General features: G+C 44.1%; 1 protein-coding gene across 3 annotated transcripts in view; it reads left to right on the top strand.

Moving 5' to 3' along the window:
• Positions 1–16,899, top strand: part of efr3a (EFR3 homolog A) — a 93,349-nt gene that overhangs the window by 15,795 nt on the left and 60,655 nt on the right. For all 3 annotated transcript variants that reach the window (XM_082514300.1, XM_082514302.1, XM_082514301.1), the window contains exons 2-4: positions 8,482–8,558; positions 10,986–11,113; positions 12,182–12,332. In XM_082514300.1, the coding sequence (XP_082370426.1) occupies positions 8,482–8,558; positions 10,986–11,113; positions 12,182–12,332 (356 nt within the window). The remainder of the gene's footprint in view (positions 1–8,481; positions 8,559–10,985; positions 11,114–12,181; positions 12,333–16,899) is intronic.

The raw sequence follows: 16,899 nt of genomic DNA, 5'->3' as shown, positions 1-16,899 counted from the left end.
TTCTCCTGACTGAAGTTTGGTCCGTTTACAGCATCCTGCCATAGGATTGCATTTGTCCCTGACCACCAGGAACCTTCACGTTAACTTTTATCGAGTGGAAAAGTGTTAGCTTAAATCCTGCAGCTTCACGGTTTATGTTATGCTAACATAGCTGTGTCGCTAGCGATCACGTAGCACATCATTATATACCAGCTAGCCCAACTTCAGTAACCCTACAAACGTCACTGCTGTTTAGTTTCCGGTCTTCATTTATGTTGGAAGTGATAGCAGAGCTGTACATTTGAATTTTTTCAGAAATCTCAGTCAGAACATGCTACATCATGCTTAGGTAACTAGCGAAACTAGCGAGCTAACTTCCGCTAACTTCCTGCTAACTTTTAACTCCATTAAATGTAATAAATTCTTTTTTTCATGGATGCCTGGATGTTAAACTTCATAGTTACACCTGGTAAAGCAGCAATGCTGATTGTTTTATTAAAGATGAAAGAATTTAGACAGCTTTTAACTCTCAGTGATACTGCAGTGTTCGTTTGACTTTGGGACCTGAAAGGGACGGAGTATAGGACCCAGATTACTCCCAGATTTACGAGCACCTTAGTCCGACAAATACGGTAATAACGACGGCTCGCTTGCATGTTCTACAAAAAAAAGTGCTTTGATGGGTATCTGACGGACAAACACCAAACCAGTTCCACATCACTGAAGTGGCACCATTTTTACAAACCAATTCTGGTTCATCCGTTTCACTGAACGATCCGCTTTCTCCCTTCTCATTCTCCGTTACCGCCATGCTTTTTCGGCCATGTGCACATGCGCGTTTTACACATATTATCGCGATATTTCTTTTTCTTATCGTTGCCTAACATTGTACCGGTATTTCCGTGAACGGTATAATATAGCCCAGCCCTGCTAAACGGGTCCATCGCAGTCGCTGCAGACTGGGTCGAAGAAACATGTTGTTACATTTCTAACGAGTAAACATCAGGTTATGGCGTAGGGTTTCAGAAGGGCTTGCAGATGATTTGAGTTCAGTGTGAGCACGAAGCACGAAAACACCCTGGACATGCTTCCAGCTGTTCTGTGATATTTCAGCCAAACCATGCTGGGTTTTTATGGCACACGGACATCATCTCAGTTACGTCCATTAGATTAACTTAACATCACGTCCTGGATGTCCTTCAGTGGCTTTAATGCTCCCTTCATGTCTTTCTAAAAGATGTAGGGGACCATGCTTGTGCATCAGATCAGTGTCAGAGCTGATGAAGATGGATCTGTATCAGCTTTATATCTTCATATAAATACCTGCGTCCTCGTCTGTAGTCCTTCAGTGAGAGGATTATGTTTCCTGTCTGATAACATCGCCCTGCTTTCCCTTGAAAATTTTAACAATAACACGCTCAGCCGCCCGCTGCTCTCCTTCAGGCCGCTCTCACAGCTCATTTAAATCCAGCTTCTATCATCACAGACTCAACTTTATTAATTTTTCTTATCTCCAAGGACGGCGTCTCAGCAGCCAGACGGGCCCGCGCACACTCATCTGCGACCCCAAAAACGCGAGGCGAACAAGGGCGCAGCGAGGAGGATGCTGTCGGGCGCCTGATTGACAGTGTGTAGAGAGAGAGGGAGGGAGAACATGGCTTTCATCTGCTTGTCAAAGGGCAGGGAATTAATCAGCAGGGGTGAGGGCACTCTTTAATCTTGTAGATTACGTGCCTTGCAGACGGTTTAGGTGTAGATTAAAGGACGGGCCGATGCCAGAGGTGAGAGTTGCGTTGGTGGGAGGTGTGTTTGTTTTTACTTACGGCTGAAGAAAAGATGGAAGTAGTAGATGGAGCAGCAGCGTCATGCTTAAGAGGTCTTGAGGTGTATGTTTTCATGGAGCTGTAGGGTCTGAAGAACATAATTCTACCTCTGTATACGCCACTGGAAGTATAGGGTAACATATCTGATGAAAGAAAACTAAACCTGATGTGTTTACTGGCTTTAAATATGGATGAAAATGAGGAGGAAATACAACCGCCCTCTTATGTAGGTTGATTGGTGATGTAATCATTTATACAGCTGGGGAAAACATCCATCCGTGAGTGTAGAGTGGTGCTGAGTGTCATCATTTATTTTTTTAGCCTTGAAATAAAATAGCAACAGACAGAAGGCCATGTATCAATACCTCAAGTCAAAGGCAACATATTCTGCTCTACAGTTGCTTTGCATGAATCACTGTTCAAAATAATCCCTCTTTATGTGCAGCATCTCACCTGTTTCTGTAACTCTTTTTGATTGGCAGCCCATTAACCTGCAGATGGGTGGGGCTTCCTTACCTTACGTGACCTTTTCAGGATATCTACACTCTGTGACATCATGCACATCCAAGAGTAGAAAAAAACGTGTGAAACAGAGTGGTTAGCCTGAATAGTGCGTCATTAATTAAAACTTTGTCCATGTTTAAAATGAGCATCAATGAGTTGAAGATGACGTGTGTCGCAGGAAATAAGCAAAACCAGAACAAGTAGTCTTTAAACCTTTGAAGTAACAGTTTGAGTTACCAAAACTGATTGATTGCACTAAAAAGCCCATTCGAGAGGTCGAGTGGAATCGAATTAGCTGATCTGAAGCTTCTCCAATAACAGTCAGCAACAGCTACTTCAGCTGGTATCCACCCCTAACTCTGAATTATATGCAACTTTAAGCATAAATGAAATGTAAACAATTTAAAGCGCCCCTCTCGTAGTTGTTATGAACTGGAAGCTCTCCACAGAGAACTACAATCATGCTTTGTTGCAGGCCTAAACATTTATTGTGTAAACTTGCCTGTGGGGACTGACTCGTTTTTGGAGAGATCCTACAGAGGCCATTAGAGGAGGTTCAATTCTTGGCTTCATTTTTCATCCCTGGAGGTTCCTGGTTGGTTCTGCTGCTTTCAGTTTGCATTTTTTTGGATTTCTGGTCCACAGGTGTTCATGTATCCAGACACAGGGCTGGTTTTGGAGCTGTATGTTTACTCATGTCTATACCAACCAAACTAGCACATTCCCAGGACTTTTCCCAAAAGGCTTTTCCACATTGTGTGATTTCTACTGGGAATCTTTTCCATTTAAATGCCTCAGCTTGCCAAAAACTACTTGTAGCCCGTGTCCTGACAGCCCGGTCCATTCTTCTAGATCATTCCTTTTAATCTGTTTTAGTTTCCATTTATTTAGTTATTTGAACAGCTCTTGGTCATCGTGCTTCTTCCAGCCCTGATCCTTCCAGACCCTTTCTTCTCTGTTTTGTTTTGGAGATATAAATATAGGCTGACTGTAAACTGCCACTCACGAGGACAGGATGTGTTACCAACAAGGATGTAAGGGAGCTCATTTACATGCATTTTTTTCATAGTGTATAACCATTATTAAAAATGTGTTTACATTTTCATGAATAGAGCATATAATTCGTTTTTGTGTCCAGCTTGTGGAACCTTTCTTCTCTGGTTTTTTACCTTTTAAGTCTTGTGACGTCCTGTCATGTGATTAAAAGGAACCACAAAGCTTTTATTTGTGGTTCTCAGGTTAATGTTCCTCTCATTTCTCACTGAGCTCCTGCTCTGAGATGATGTCAGAGACACTTTGAGGCTCTTCTGTTGCCAGGTTTTGTCCCCGTCTCTGTGTTGGATTACGTTTTCCAGTGAGCGCAGAGGCCGGTAACCCGAGACCCTGTAGACAGACCTACATTAGGCCCGGCAGGGTGTCGTCTTCTCTGCCAGAACGTGGGGTAATCCCAGGTGATTGTAGACTCGCAGCTCCAGCTCGAAGCCAAGTGGTTGAGCATGTTGTCCATCACAGATGTGATGCTGATCCTGTACCAGGGAAAAAGCATGAAAAGGTGAAGCTGGAACGTTTTCTTGGTGTCACTGGTGAGGCGGACACAGAATCTACTTTTTGAGCAGACAGTCTCATTTTGGAGGATTTACTCCAAGAAGAGAAGCCCATGCCTGCCCACTGAGGCTGTGGGATCTGTTTGGACCACAGTTGGGATAAATTGAAGTTTTCTGCAATTATGCCGTCATTTTGTGGTAACGTGAGGAGGGGTATCCTGAGGAGATACAGGCAGGTGCCTCGAACCGAGGCTGACGGAGCCTTCAGCTACAACCGCTCCTCAAACAGACGAGGCCTCGTGAGCTCCGGTAGGTCAAACTCGACCCCACGTTTGTTTTTTTTCTATTTAACCAACATTTCAAACTCTTCTGTTTAAAAAGTTTAATGATCATTAAACTTTTCTGAAGTAAAGAAAAATAAAGTACTAAACTAGATGAGAAGGACAAACGCGACGCTTCAGTTCAGTATAAAATTTTAATCACAGTCTGGTTGGTTTCTCATTAAAATGAGACACAGATATTAGTCTCAATGTGACAAACGAGCAGAAAATCTCAGAGCAACAGTTTCAGAAATCTGAGTTTATCGTGCTTACCTCTGCAGCTCTGTGATCCTCCTGCTTTAGCTTCTTATTTTCACTTCACATAAAAATGCAAACCATAATATTTGATTAATCAAACACGTGCAGCTCTGTGCTGGGCTGGATATCAACCAAGAAAAATGATGTTAGTACTCAGGTGTTGCTCGGGGGCAAAGCAACTGTCTGATGACAAATCTCTACCCAACATGCAACTGTGATTAAAGCACGTGCTACAAGCTATTTAGACCCACTGCAGACAGAAGTGGATTCAGACGTTTAGTGGCGATTCATGCTTCGCTGCATGACTCCAGCGGTTTGTCAGGACGTGTTAACCAACGTCCGTCCGCCTTTGTGTTCGTCGCTGCAGGATGATGGATTCCATCCTCTGTAATGGCCTCTCCTCAGCCCGCTCACTTTGTTGTGCGTGTTTGTAATTTATTTGTGTGTTTGAACGACCACCACGGTCTCTCCGTCTGAAGCCCGCAGCAGTCGCGCAGCCTTCTCTGCAGCGCAATGCTTGAATTGATGCATCGCCTCTATTATGGCGCTGAAGTCACGATGCTCGAAACCAGAATTAGTTTTAATGTAATTTAAAGCTGCTGTCGTTCATTTTCTGCTGTTGGTGCCTCCATACAGACGAGCTGAGCGGGGCTGAAGGCGGTCCAGGAAACGCAGTGAGATGGTAAACTGATCAAAAAAGGATCACAGCTCAAAATACAAGGCGAAGAGGACCGAATGTTAAAGGAAGCATTAGAGCTGTCAAGAGACAGACGGCTTGGCAAAGAGGAAGCTGAGCACCGGAGCCCGGGTGCACTTGATTAGTCCAAAATTTGACCTCTGCCTCCTTTTCCTTGACCTCAGTGTAGTCAGAAGGTAGAGGAATACCGATGGTGCTCAGAGAATCTGACTGACGATACTTCACTCAGTTAGGAACCTTCCTCAGTGAAACTGACTTTTTAAATACACCCCTGAAGGTCTCTGAGGGCGGAGCTAGCGGGATTATATGATAACTGCACATGTGCCTTGAGCCTCTCTTTAAACTAGTCCTTTAAAGGTGGATGCATTTTCACCCTGAGCTGCTGCGGACGCTGGAATGAGAGGCGAGTTAACGAGGATGGAAACAGAAAGCTGTCACACCACCTCCCCCCTCTGCAGCGCCGTGTTTGGCCCGATCCATCTGCTGTCCCTGAACGCCTCGCGCAGGAGGAGCCGCGGCCTCCCAGGTGTTTCCACTTCATCCTCAACGTCTGCAAACACACAAACACACACGCTGTGTCTCTGCAAGAGCCCAGCATGTGCGCATTTACATTCATGCGTCTTCACCTTTTCAAGTGTGAAGGCTGTAAATAAGCCGTGTATAAGATGACTGCAGCGAGAAGCACAAACGCGATGTTTAATCTGAAGAAGCTTCTGATTTTACTCATTCTAGAGGCCCAACTGTTGATGTGCAACACTGTGATGGACATGAAAGTCGTGTCAGCTGACGGTCACAATAACGAGGCCAAAACTTTGGTTAAGACATGAAAACGAAGATTTAAGTCAGAATTAGCAAAGCAGGGACGTGCACATGCTCATGGCTGTGAACAACGTGACTTTGTCAGAGTCTCTGTGTCGCGCTTACAGGTGTAGAGCGTCGGAGCTGAATTCCATTAAAGCCGACGAGTTGCACCAACAGACGGCCGCTCCCCCCGCCGCCCTAATGTGGCAGGCAATTGTAGGATCTGTAATGAATGCTTTAAAGTGGCGGCAGGTTGTTGATACAAGCCTTAATGAAGTTGGTAATCTGCAGGTTCCCCCGAGGACTGCTCTCTGGAGGTGTTGCAGTCACCTTCCATCTTATGAAGGGTGTCAGCAGCAGGGGCTCCTGGGAAATGATGTCCCAGGCCTGATCCCTGAAGTTAGTGTTCTGAGTCTGAGGAGGGAAGCGGAGGAATATGGAGAAAGTAGCATTTCTGCTTTTGTTTCCCATAATCTGCCTTTAAATGTTGGTATTCAGTGTAACAACTGAAAATAAAATTTAAAAAAATTAAATAAAATAAAAAAATGTTGGTATTTAGTCAATAAATGGATTAGAAACATCTTGGCAAAGTGTTATCCTGATGACACACCCACACCGCCACATCTGTCTCGCCGTCAGTCTGTGGAAACTTCTCCTTTTCAGGTTTTATCCATCCATCCATCCATTCGCTTCCGCTTATCCTTTTCAGGGTCACGGGGGGCGCTGGAGCCTATCCCAGCTGTCCTGGACAGGTCGCCAGTCTGTCACAGGGCTAACACACAGGGACAGACAACCATTCGCACTCACATTCACTCGCACATTCACACCTAGTGGCAATTTGGATTATCCAATTAACCTATCCCCACAAGCTGCATGTCTTTGGACGTTGGGAGGAAGCCGGAGTACCCGGAGAGAACCCACGCAAACACGGGGAGAACATGCAAACTCCACACAGAAAGGCCCCGGCCTGATGGTGGAATTTGCCACCGTGCTGCCCCCCCCCTTTTTTTTTTTCTTTCAGGTTTTATAGCACAGAAAATTAAAATTAAGGCAAAGTGTGAGAATGTGTTTTATTTACCTGTTTCTGGGAAAATGTTCCAACATCAGCAGCGTGAGGAGGCGTTGGTGCAGATGTTTTTGGAGCTGGATCTTCTGATGGTTGTGAGCCAGCTGCCCGCTCAAAGCATCGAGCTTGATTGATTTTTAAGAAATATCAATAAATGACGCCCGGCTTCATAAACTGTTTAAACGTTTCTTTGCAGCTGATGGATTTAAATTTAATTCTGGGAAGTGTTATTTGGTGTTTTGGACGATCATGTTTGGAGGATTTCTCTCCTTTCTTCTGATTCTCTGCATTTGGATTCAGCTTGAGCCAAATTTACATGCTGTTAATTCCTTAATTGATTTTTGGTGGTTTCCAATAGTTTTTCAAATTTAGTCTGAAGTAAAAAAAACAACAACAACTACTCCTGCTTAGTCTCTCAGAATTAAGGTCAAGGTCTAAATTGTTATATTTGTATTATTTTAACACAATGTTACAGAACTGCTAAACATTTTTACTGCTTCCATAAACACCTTGCATTTATTAAACCTTTACAAATGCAGTGCTGTGTGAAACTCTTAAGCCAGCACTTCTGTGGTGAAAAAGCACCAATGTCCAAATCAGAACTCTGGAGCCTCAAAGTTTGGGGAACTGCTGCTCTCAACCATTTGATCATTTCCAGGAAGGAAACAAAGCATAAAGAATGAGTGGTGGCTCGAGTGTGCACAGTGCTGTTGTCCTTCTCATTTCAGATGTTTAGAGTTGCTTCCCCTCGTACTAATGTTTTGCCTCATTGATCGACTGTCAGGGCAGCGCGGCGCTGCCGTGACCCCTCGGCTGTGGTCTGCTGCTCCTCTGAATGCAGAAACGCTGACATTTCACTGATGACACTTTGCACTGACAGTCGAGTTCATCAGTCAGGAAGAGCGTTCACAACTCTGTGTGCACGTGAAGTTTGAGGCCTGTCGGGACAGAAAGATGATAATGTTTCATGTTGCGTTAGGAGAATTACTGGATAATGTTAGGAAAGGACAAATTCTCACCTTGGATTTAACTGCTTAGAAAGAAATGGCCATAAAGTACGCAGTAGTTGAACACTGCATGAACTCGCCTGAGTCAGATGCCCCTCGTGAGGACTTCTTCGCCGCCGATCCTAGACTCTGATGACTCATCACTTTCGTATTGACTCCCGGCCTGCTGCTTGTAATGCTAATTCATGTTGGTCAATACGAGGTGACCTATCAGAGCCAGCTCCTGACTCCAGAGTAAGTTTGGATTGTCTCAGGCGCTCGTCCATGAGTCACAGGAGGAAACGTGAATGTGTTTTACAGTCAGGTTCCATCGATCCAATTGAAAGCTCCACATTTCGTCCTCAGCTACTCTGACTTAAAAGGGTTACAAGCTCCATTTCTTGCCCCCAGTTTTCTGTTGTCTGTGAGGCATGAAGACAGCTGCTAATTACAGAAAGTTGGAGGTCAGGCTTCACTGATGGCCATTTCTGTCTTCGTTGCAGGAGTTTGCGGCTGCTGTGGGCCGCTGAGGCCGAGGTACAAACGCCTGGTGGACAACATCTTCCCTGAGGACCCCAAAGTAAGTACCTGCAAACACATTACATGTTTGTTGTCTCCCCTATAGGACATTTAATCTAATCAAATACACAAAGACTGGACCCAGGTGTGACGTGACCTCCGCTGCATAAAATCTACCATTAATGTGAAAATGTTTTACATCCAGATTAGTAAAGTATCAGATTTTTACCTTAACACAGCTGAAACAGCGCTCCTAAAGACCTTTACTAACACTAGTTTGTGCATTCATGTGTGAGGCCACGTGTCAGATTTGTTCTACTGATCCTTTATCTGTTGCTCTGGGGAAGCTGCGAGGGTTTCCCAACATCCTCCGCTGTGTTTTTATGGACTGAGAAGTTTGTGTCCTGCTGGCATTTGATCAGAAACGCTGTGGTACAAAAGACAAAGGAAGCAGAAAACCTTCAGACTGAGTCTGTTAGACAGAAGTCTGTAGCTTCCTCAGTGTGTTAGCGCTGCGTCTGCTGCCCGGGTCTTATCACACCTTTGGGATTGCTGTGGAGACCCGGCGACACGCCCACCGACGAGCTTCATCGACACAACACGGAGATAATTGGTCGACCGCAGAGCCACGCATGAACGCTTCAGACTTTGATAATTCTGCCAGTTAAATGTGACGTGGCTTTGATAACCAGACCACCACAAGTTGTTCTCACCTGTTTGGTTCTTTGACGCGTGTTAATTAAAACGCCACGTGTGTGCGGTTGGTCCGGCGCTCAGGGGAGGGATTTTTCTTTTTTTTTCGCGTCCTCCCCACACGTCTTCTCAAGGACCTTTTGGTTTAAGCAAACATGTGCAGTGGGAAATCAAAATGCCTGAACGATCGAGACCTCGGCCAATTAATTATCTCTCACTGAGCGCCCGAGGGGTTGAAAGCACTCGGGGAACAGCCGGTCTCAAATTAACTCCCCCCTCTGGCCAGTCAGTACATACAGTATGTATACGTGTTGACTACAGTACAGCATTGAAGTCCTGAGGTTGAGCACTCTGATAGAGAAGAATCTGAATCCCTACACCGGAACGAGCTCTCGTTAGTTTTAACGAGGCAGAAATGGACCCTGAGTGAAGAGAGGGCCGTGAATACGCTGCAGTAATTGGACTTCAGTATGAATAATTTCTGATAATGTGCAGTTTCAGTCTCTATAATGTTTCTGAGCACTGATCTGTGGTGCTCATTCGTTTGCATCCATGTCAGGGAAGCCAAATTAAACACACTCACAGTCCACTGGTTTTAATGTCAGTGCCACAAAATGAAGTTTAGGAAGTTAAAAGAAGGATTCAGATGACTTTGATCAACTGAAAGAGTCTGACTGGAACTTTGACAGATTGATTTTTGCCGTTCGATGAACCTGCTGATAAGTGTTCGTTTTTTGTTCTGACAATGAGAAATTGAGATCATGGGTACGAGAGCTGGAAATGAGCTTCCTGTGAGTCTGGGTCCAGCTTTAGAGATGCAGGGTGAGGAGCTCAGAGCGGAGAACGTGCTGGAGAGATGATGTCTCCTGGCTGGCTTCTGAACGCCTCGGTCCTGCAAGAGCTGGAGGAGACAGCTGGGAATACCAGATACATGTTCAAGTTTTTAAATTCTTCATCTTTACATCTGATAGAATTCAATCCAACCTTTTTGATCGCCACATCGAGTCCAAGAGTTTTTAGTATTGTAAGAATATTCTTATTACTTTATTATAGTACCGCAGAAAATCTGTATCATCGATGAGCGATGGCTGCAAATAGCAATGAATATTTGGCTTCATCACATCGTGTGTAAAATAACACTGAAAAGCAAAATAGAATCAAAGTGATGTCGTCGAGTTTCGTGTTTCGTCCGATCAGCAAAATTCAAACATATTCAGCACAGAGTGCTGTGATGTCTTAAAAGGCACTGAGTTTATTTTCAATCATACGGGAAGATTGTGATGTGTTTTTAGTTAAAACTGCACTGATTTATAATTTGTGTTACGGCTCTGCTTTGGTATCGCCCTGCTTCATGTGCACGCATGAAAGCCAAGTGGACAGGACAGCATCAGTGACAACAGATAAACTCTTTTAAAAGAAGACGTGGGTTGCAAAGTGGCTTGCAGAGGCAGTAGTGGCTGTATGCAGGCTGAAGCAGCTTATATTTTAAGTGGACAGGTTCTTATGTAACTCTTTTCTACTCTGCTTGAGCACTCAAAGCATTTTATACAACACGTATCCTTCACCCAGTTTCACATATTTGCACAAGCACTTTTTTCTACGTCTAAATGTTTTTCGAACGTTCACGCTCTGAACGCTGCTGGAGTAACTCTGGGTTCAGGAAGCCTGCTCTACATGCGATGCTCTATATGACAAAGTGCATCATCTGATCCGTCAGTGCGTCAGTGTTGACAGAAGATAGTTTTAGCAGGCTTTGTTTAAATCCTCTGAATCCTGACTGCGTTGTTGTTTCCAGGATGGCCTCAGTAAGTCGGACATGGAGAAGCTCACCTTCTACGCCGTGTCGGCTCCAGAGAAACTGGACAGGATTGGAGCTTACCTGGCCGAGAAGCTGAGCAGAGACGTGGTGCGACACCGCTACGGGTGAGTGGTGTTTGACTTAAGTCAAGTCCCAAGCACCAGATAAATGTGTTTTATCCCAGAAAACCCTTCATCACCTCAAACAGCAAATGCTGTTAGCTTCAATTCATGATGCAGATTCAGTGAGATAGCAGGAGGAGAATAAGCTGCACAGTTCCTGTGAAACAGTGAGCTGCAAATGAATTTGCCAAAAAAATACTGGAAATCTGGAAATGACAAGAGAAAAAATTCTGAGGGAAAAATACCTGAGAATGTAGTGCGACGTAGCAAAGACACGTAAGGATGCTGAAAAACAGGATGAAAGCAGTCGCAGTCAGCCCGAGGTTCAGAAATACTAGGTGACATTTAAAAACAGAAAGTGAAGGAGACTGTCCAGCCACCTGTCATTAAAACTCATCAGAAGAAGTGCAGTGACATTAAAAGTCTCGTCCACTCCCATTTCTGCTCTGGAAAGTAATTAAAATGAGCTGAGAGACGGAACAAAGAGCCTCCCTGAAATATTTCTGAAAGAAGACTGTCAGCACTGAATCGATACAACCATTATAATGTCAGACTTTCTGTCTGAATGGGCTCTGATGTTGTTTCCCTGAGGATGACGGTCAGAGAGTAGACGCGTCTACCTTCTGCACGGCATCCACGCACCCTTACCGGACCGCTCATCACCCAGCAAGGCGACATGTTTGCATGCTCGGGTCTGTAACGTCAGCCTTCTCCTTCCAGGTGGAGCTGCTGTAAAGTTACATCATGCAATAATGTGCTCAGTGCACAGACACTTTCAACCCGACAGTGACCCACTCTTTTTGTGTATTTTGATCGAAACACATCTGCTGCACCGTCCTCTGTTCAGAACCAATCTCTCGTCTCCACCCTTTGCTGCTTCTGTTTTTAAATAGAGAAGAGCCTCAAAAAACTGTTCAGTTAGCACATTAGGAGGTAGTGGGTTAGGCAAGGTCTGGGTGTCTCTGCTTAGACCTCTCCCCCTATGACATACATCCGGAGTAGTGTTTCTGTAAACTTGCAGGTGTTGAAAAGCTCCTGTGTCATGAGTGTAAAGCTTATTGCTGTGTGCAGGAATGTGGTGATAGCCATGGAGGCTCTGGACCAGCTGCTGATGGCGTGTCACTCTCAGAGCATCAAACCCTTCGTGGAGAGTTTCCTGCACATGGTGGCCAAGCTGCTGGAGTCTAGAGAGCCAGACCTGCAGGTGCTGGGAACCAACTCGGTAAGACGAAAACACAGAAACACACACTCGAAGCCTTTTTTCTAGATGAAGGGAAAGGAGGAGAGCATGCAGAAATGTGTTGATAAAGACACTGTGAACTGTAACCTTAGTGAAGCCAATTGGTACAGCAGGTAATCCAGACTAATCTGTGGATTATGTAAAAGATGAATGTGTACAGATTTCCCTTAAATGAATGCTTTACAGCATCGGAAACCAAAACATCGTTTCTCAGAGAACTTTGCTTCCACTTGCACTTTCTTTCACTCTTTTTAAAAAACGCCTCCCAGGTGTTGTGCTCTGTCCACATTCCACAAATGGTCTTACAAAGAAGAAGCGTTAGCATGTCAGGTGACGCACAGCCTGTTTTGCATAGATAGGACAGTTGGTGTGCCTTCATCATGCATGCCAGCAGCATTTGAAGCTGCCGACGCTGCAGATGTTGGCTGGACAGAACTTCCCTTCACACGCTGTAAACTGCGTGCAATAAAAAGCTTCTGCTCTTCTCACTTTGAGCTTGATTATACTTTTAATCTCAGGCGGATACTCTCTTAGCAGCAACCAGGATTTTATTGTTGACTCTGCTTTATTCATACTTCGTATGTTTCCCATCACAGACTAACCCACAATCCTCCAGATTAAAGCCACAACAACGTTTTTGACACACACAAAAAAATAAGGTCATAAATCAAAGCAGGTCAAATACGTCAGTGGTTGATGTCGGCACTTTAATAGCTCATTTCACTTCTCCTCTCACAGAGGAAATTGTCGTGTAACACATCCCGTGAAAGACTCTAATTATTATTAGCTTCTAAGCCGCCAGCAAATGTCAGCCCCGTTTCTCCTTCTGTTTCTTCTGAAGGTGAACCCGAAGTTTTTCCTTCATGCCGCCTCCTGTTCTGAGCCTGTCTGTCTCCATTGTTGGGGCTTCATCCGAGCAGGAAACCGAGCCCAAGGTTTAGATGTGAAAGCCTTTGCATTATTTATGTGTGGTATTTAGACTGACAGAAGAGAAGAGCAGTTAGCTGAATCGGGGGGCTGGAAGGTGCTCGCCCTCTTTAGGTGAGAGCCGTGTTAATTAAATTTTCCTTTACGGCGCCGGCTCCAAACGGAGACGTTTCGTTTAATGTCTCCGTTTGGTTTTGTGGCGCAGCTGAGCAAAACGGAGCTCCTTTGTTTGCTCTGTTGCCTAATTATCAGTTTAATGAGTTTGTTTGAGACGTCTGCAGAAAAGCACCAACACAGAGAGCTCAGCAAATTACAGCAATTTGGTCAAAAGACTGTTTGAAACCAGCTGGCCGGCCTCAGCGGAGCCTCAGCGGTGTCTAATTACTTTTAAACGTCACACTTTTAGTGCTTGTTGTTGCTGCTCAGCAACAAAACAGCTTTACAGTAGCTAAAGAACTTCATATCCTTCATGATGCAAGCAAACAACAGGAGGTTAACTCCTAGAGTCCTAGAGGTGCTTATGTTGAATGTCTGTGCTTTAAAGCATCAAAATAAACTGCTATGAATTTTTGTCCATGACACGGAGTCATCGTGTTGAAGAGCAGAAGCTGAAGTAATTCTTCTACCAATTTTACCACAAAATGAGGCAGTGAGTCAATCATACAAGTCATTAACGACACGTTACAATTTAAAACGCCAGGACTGGAAAAAGACGACTTCTTTAGAGGAAATGCCCCCTGGTGGTGAAAGTTAGTTACATAAGTGTCTTTAATCCTTTCCTCCATAAAGATGACGTTTGACAACCTCTCCTGTTCCCGCAACCTGGTGAACCAAACATCTGGTTCCACGTGTTGCCAGGTCTGTTGTTTAAATACAGACATCTGTGGTATCCACACAAACATCAGAATCTCAGCTCAAAACTCACAAAAATCATTTCTCCGACCGCAAAACAGAACAAAAAACAATTATAAGGCAGGTAACGATGTAAACACAAACGCATTCTATCTTCCAAAACTTAACAGCGAGAAAACTGTGAACAACTCAACGCCCCAGAGTGCTTCAAGAGCAGCTTCCCATCGGACATCGACATTTTCTGGTGCCAAATTACAAAATGTCTTGCTATGTCTGTACTACAACCTCTGTAACTTTGCAGATGTTGATTCATTCCACATGTTGATTTGTGGTTTTCTGCAGTTTTTGGTCAATTGCAGCATATTTTCAAAGTACAAAAAGAAAAGAAAAGAATCTTTCTGTTCCATACTCAGTTACTGTGACACAGTGGCATCTATTGTGATGCTTGTTTACCTTCATACTTCATACTCTTCATACCAAGATGGTTTACATGGAGTTTGTGATCGCAGAGAAACACTCAACACATGTTGGGCGCATCATTCTCGAGCAGGAACCACAGAAAGAGAGTTTTAATGAGTAGTTTGGACATGTCACTTTATAGCTCAATAAAGACGCGGTTTGACGACCATTGGAACAGATTCCAGGTTTTTCCAGGTGTAGCCCGAGTAAGTTGTATAGGCAGAGATCATCCACATTAACTTGTGACGTCATCTTATTCTAGAAACACGCCTGAAATATAACAGAAATTGCTCAGTTCAGAAAAGAGAAACAGGGATTTCCTCTAGTAGGCATCCAAGGGGCAAAGGGTTAGATTTAAAGATAAAAGACGGGCGGGGATGATATCATATCAAAATAGATGGAGTGTTAGCTGCAGACCTCAGTTTTTTTCAAAGCCCCTCAAAAGCCAGCAAAACTGTTACTCTTACAAAACTTTGGACTTTGGAAAAAAAACTTGGAAAAGTAGTGAAGTTGGGCTCGTTGATACAATGACGACGACGGGAAGGAAGGCCGAAAATGGACCAAACTTCAGTCCAGACTATGTCTGAGATGATCCATCAACAGCTCGAGGTTGGTCACTGCTGTGTGATTTGGTTTAATCATTATGAAAAAAATCCCACATCCGCACTGAAACCTTAGTGGGCACAAAAGCGTTTCTTCAACGAATCATTCAAATATCGGTCTTCGGGAGCTCAGGGCTGTTTTTAAAACCTTGTGTTAAAACAAGCTGGAGAAGCAAAGAATGATGACTGAGTAGCTTTTAAGGAACAGTCCATTTTAGCTCCTCCCCCTTAGCTCTCCCTTGTAAACTGAAGGTGGGTGGGGCGTCCGTGCCTGATTGGCATATTAGGAATATCCACTCTTTATGACATCATGCAGAGCCAACAGTAGAAAAAAAAGTTGACCTTGTACTTTTGTACAAACGTGGGCCTCTTTATCTTCTGCTGTCTAATGTGAGCATCCAGCACTTGGCGAGGACATGTTTGTCAGACAATGAGGGAAAGCCCAATAAGTCCATTGCAAGTTAACTTTGGAAACATTCGGTTGACTAACGAGCCAAAACAAACCATCGTGGGGGGAGGTAGGTGATAAATCATCCTGTATATAAATAATACCAAAAAAGTTCCAATCAGTCTAACAGTGACATTTTCATTAAACCAAACAACATTTGTCACCTTTAATGTAATCATTTTCCTCCTACAGCCCCACTGGCTTTCCTATTTCTTACCGTGCCCAGTATAAATGTGTGTGACCGCTGTGTTCTGCTGCTGTCTGGCTGCCAGCCGTTCACGCTTTACAAATTCATCTCCCAGTTAACTTTATCACAAGAAATTGGCAAACTGTGACGGCTCGAAGTGGCGCTTCCTTCACTCCATCTCAATGGAAGAGGCGCTCATCAGTCCAGACTCAGACACCGAGTCAGACACACAGGGGAGTCCATGTGTCTGCGATCTATAACCTGTGGAGCCAGATGTGAGATAGATGCAGTCTACAGCTTTATCCCAAAACCCAATTTTCCATGTTTAGATTTGTGTACAGTTTATGGATAGCAGAAAGTTTTGGTCAAGTTCAAAAACTATGTAGGAATAAGATTATTTTTATTTTCATTTCTCCAAAGTTTGAAGCATTTTGACACCTTGATACCTCCGAGACGCTCCGTAATCAGAGTCAACGTCTCTGGTTTATCGAATTCCATCTGTTGCTTTTCACTGCGGCCTTTGTTGTCCTTCTCCTCTTGTGATTTCACACGTTGCAAGCACTTCGCAGATGGCCAGAGAAGTATGAGCTCCGCTTCTAACAGACGAGCCTTCGTTAGTCAACAGTACAGCCTTTGTTTCTTCCTCTGTCGGAGCCTTTAAGTGAAGCTCAGACCCCAATTTGGGAAAAAAACCAACAGATTTACAAAAGTTAGATTTGGAAAAAAAAAAAGATATTTTTTAGCAGATTAAAAAAAAATTGCACATCATGCAACATGATGGGTGTAAAATACAGAAAAGTAACTTTACAGTGCAAATAACATCAAAATAAACATTTTAACGTTCAGTAACCGCCAGCTGATCGCACGGTGAACTCGATTTTTGATGAGTAAACCCCCTGTCCAACAGTTACCGGGGCAAGGAGTTCTCCATCATCATCATCATCATCAGCTGAGTCAGGGCTCAGGAGGAAGCAGCCAGTTATGAATCTGTCTACAGCTCAAGACGTTCCCCCAAGTTGTCGTAAACTTCCTGTGAACTTTCTCGCGGGAATGATGCCGAAATGTCACGTTTGA

The sequence above is a fragment of the Aulonocara stuartgranti genome (assembly GCF_965226115.1).
Source record: "Aulonocara stuartgranti genome assembly, chromosome: 18".
NCBI lineage: Eukaryota > Metazoa > Chordata > Actinopteri > Cichliformes > Cichlidae > Aulonocara > Aulonocara stuartgranti.
The sequence above is the reverse complement of the archived record's forward strand: the minus strand, read 5'-3'. Positions and strand labels throughout refer to the sequence as shown.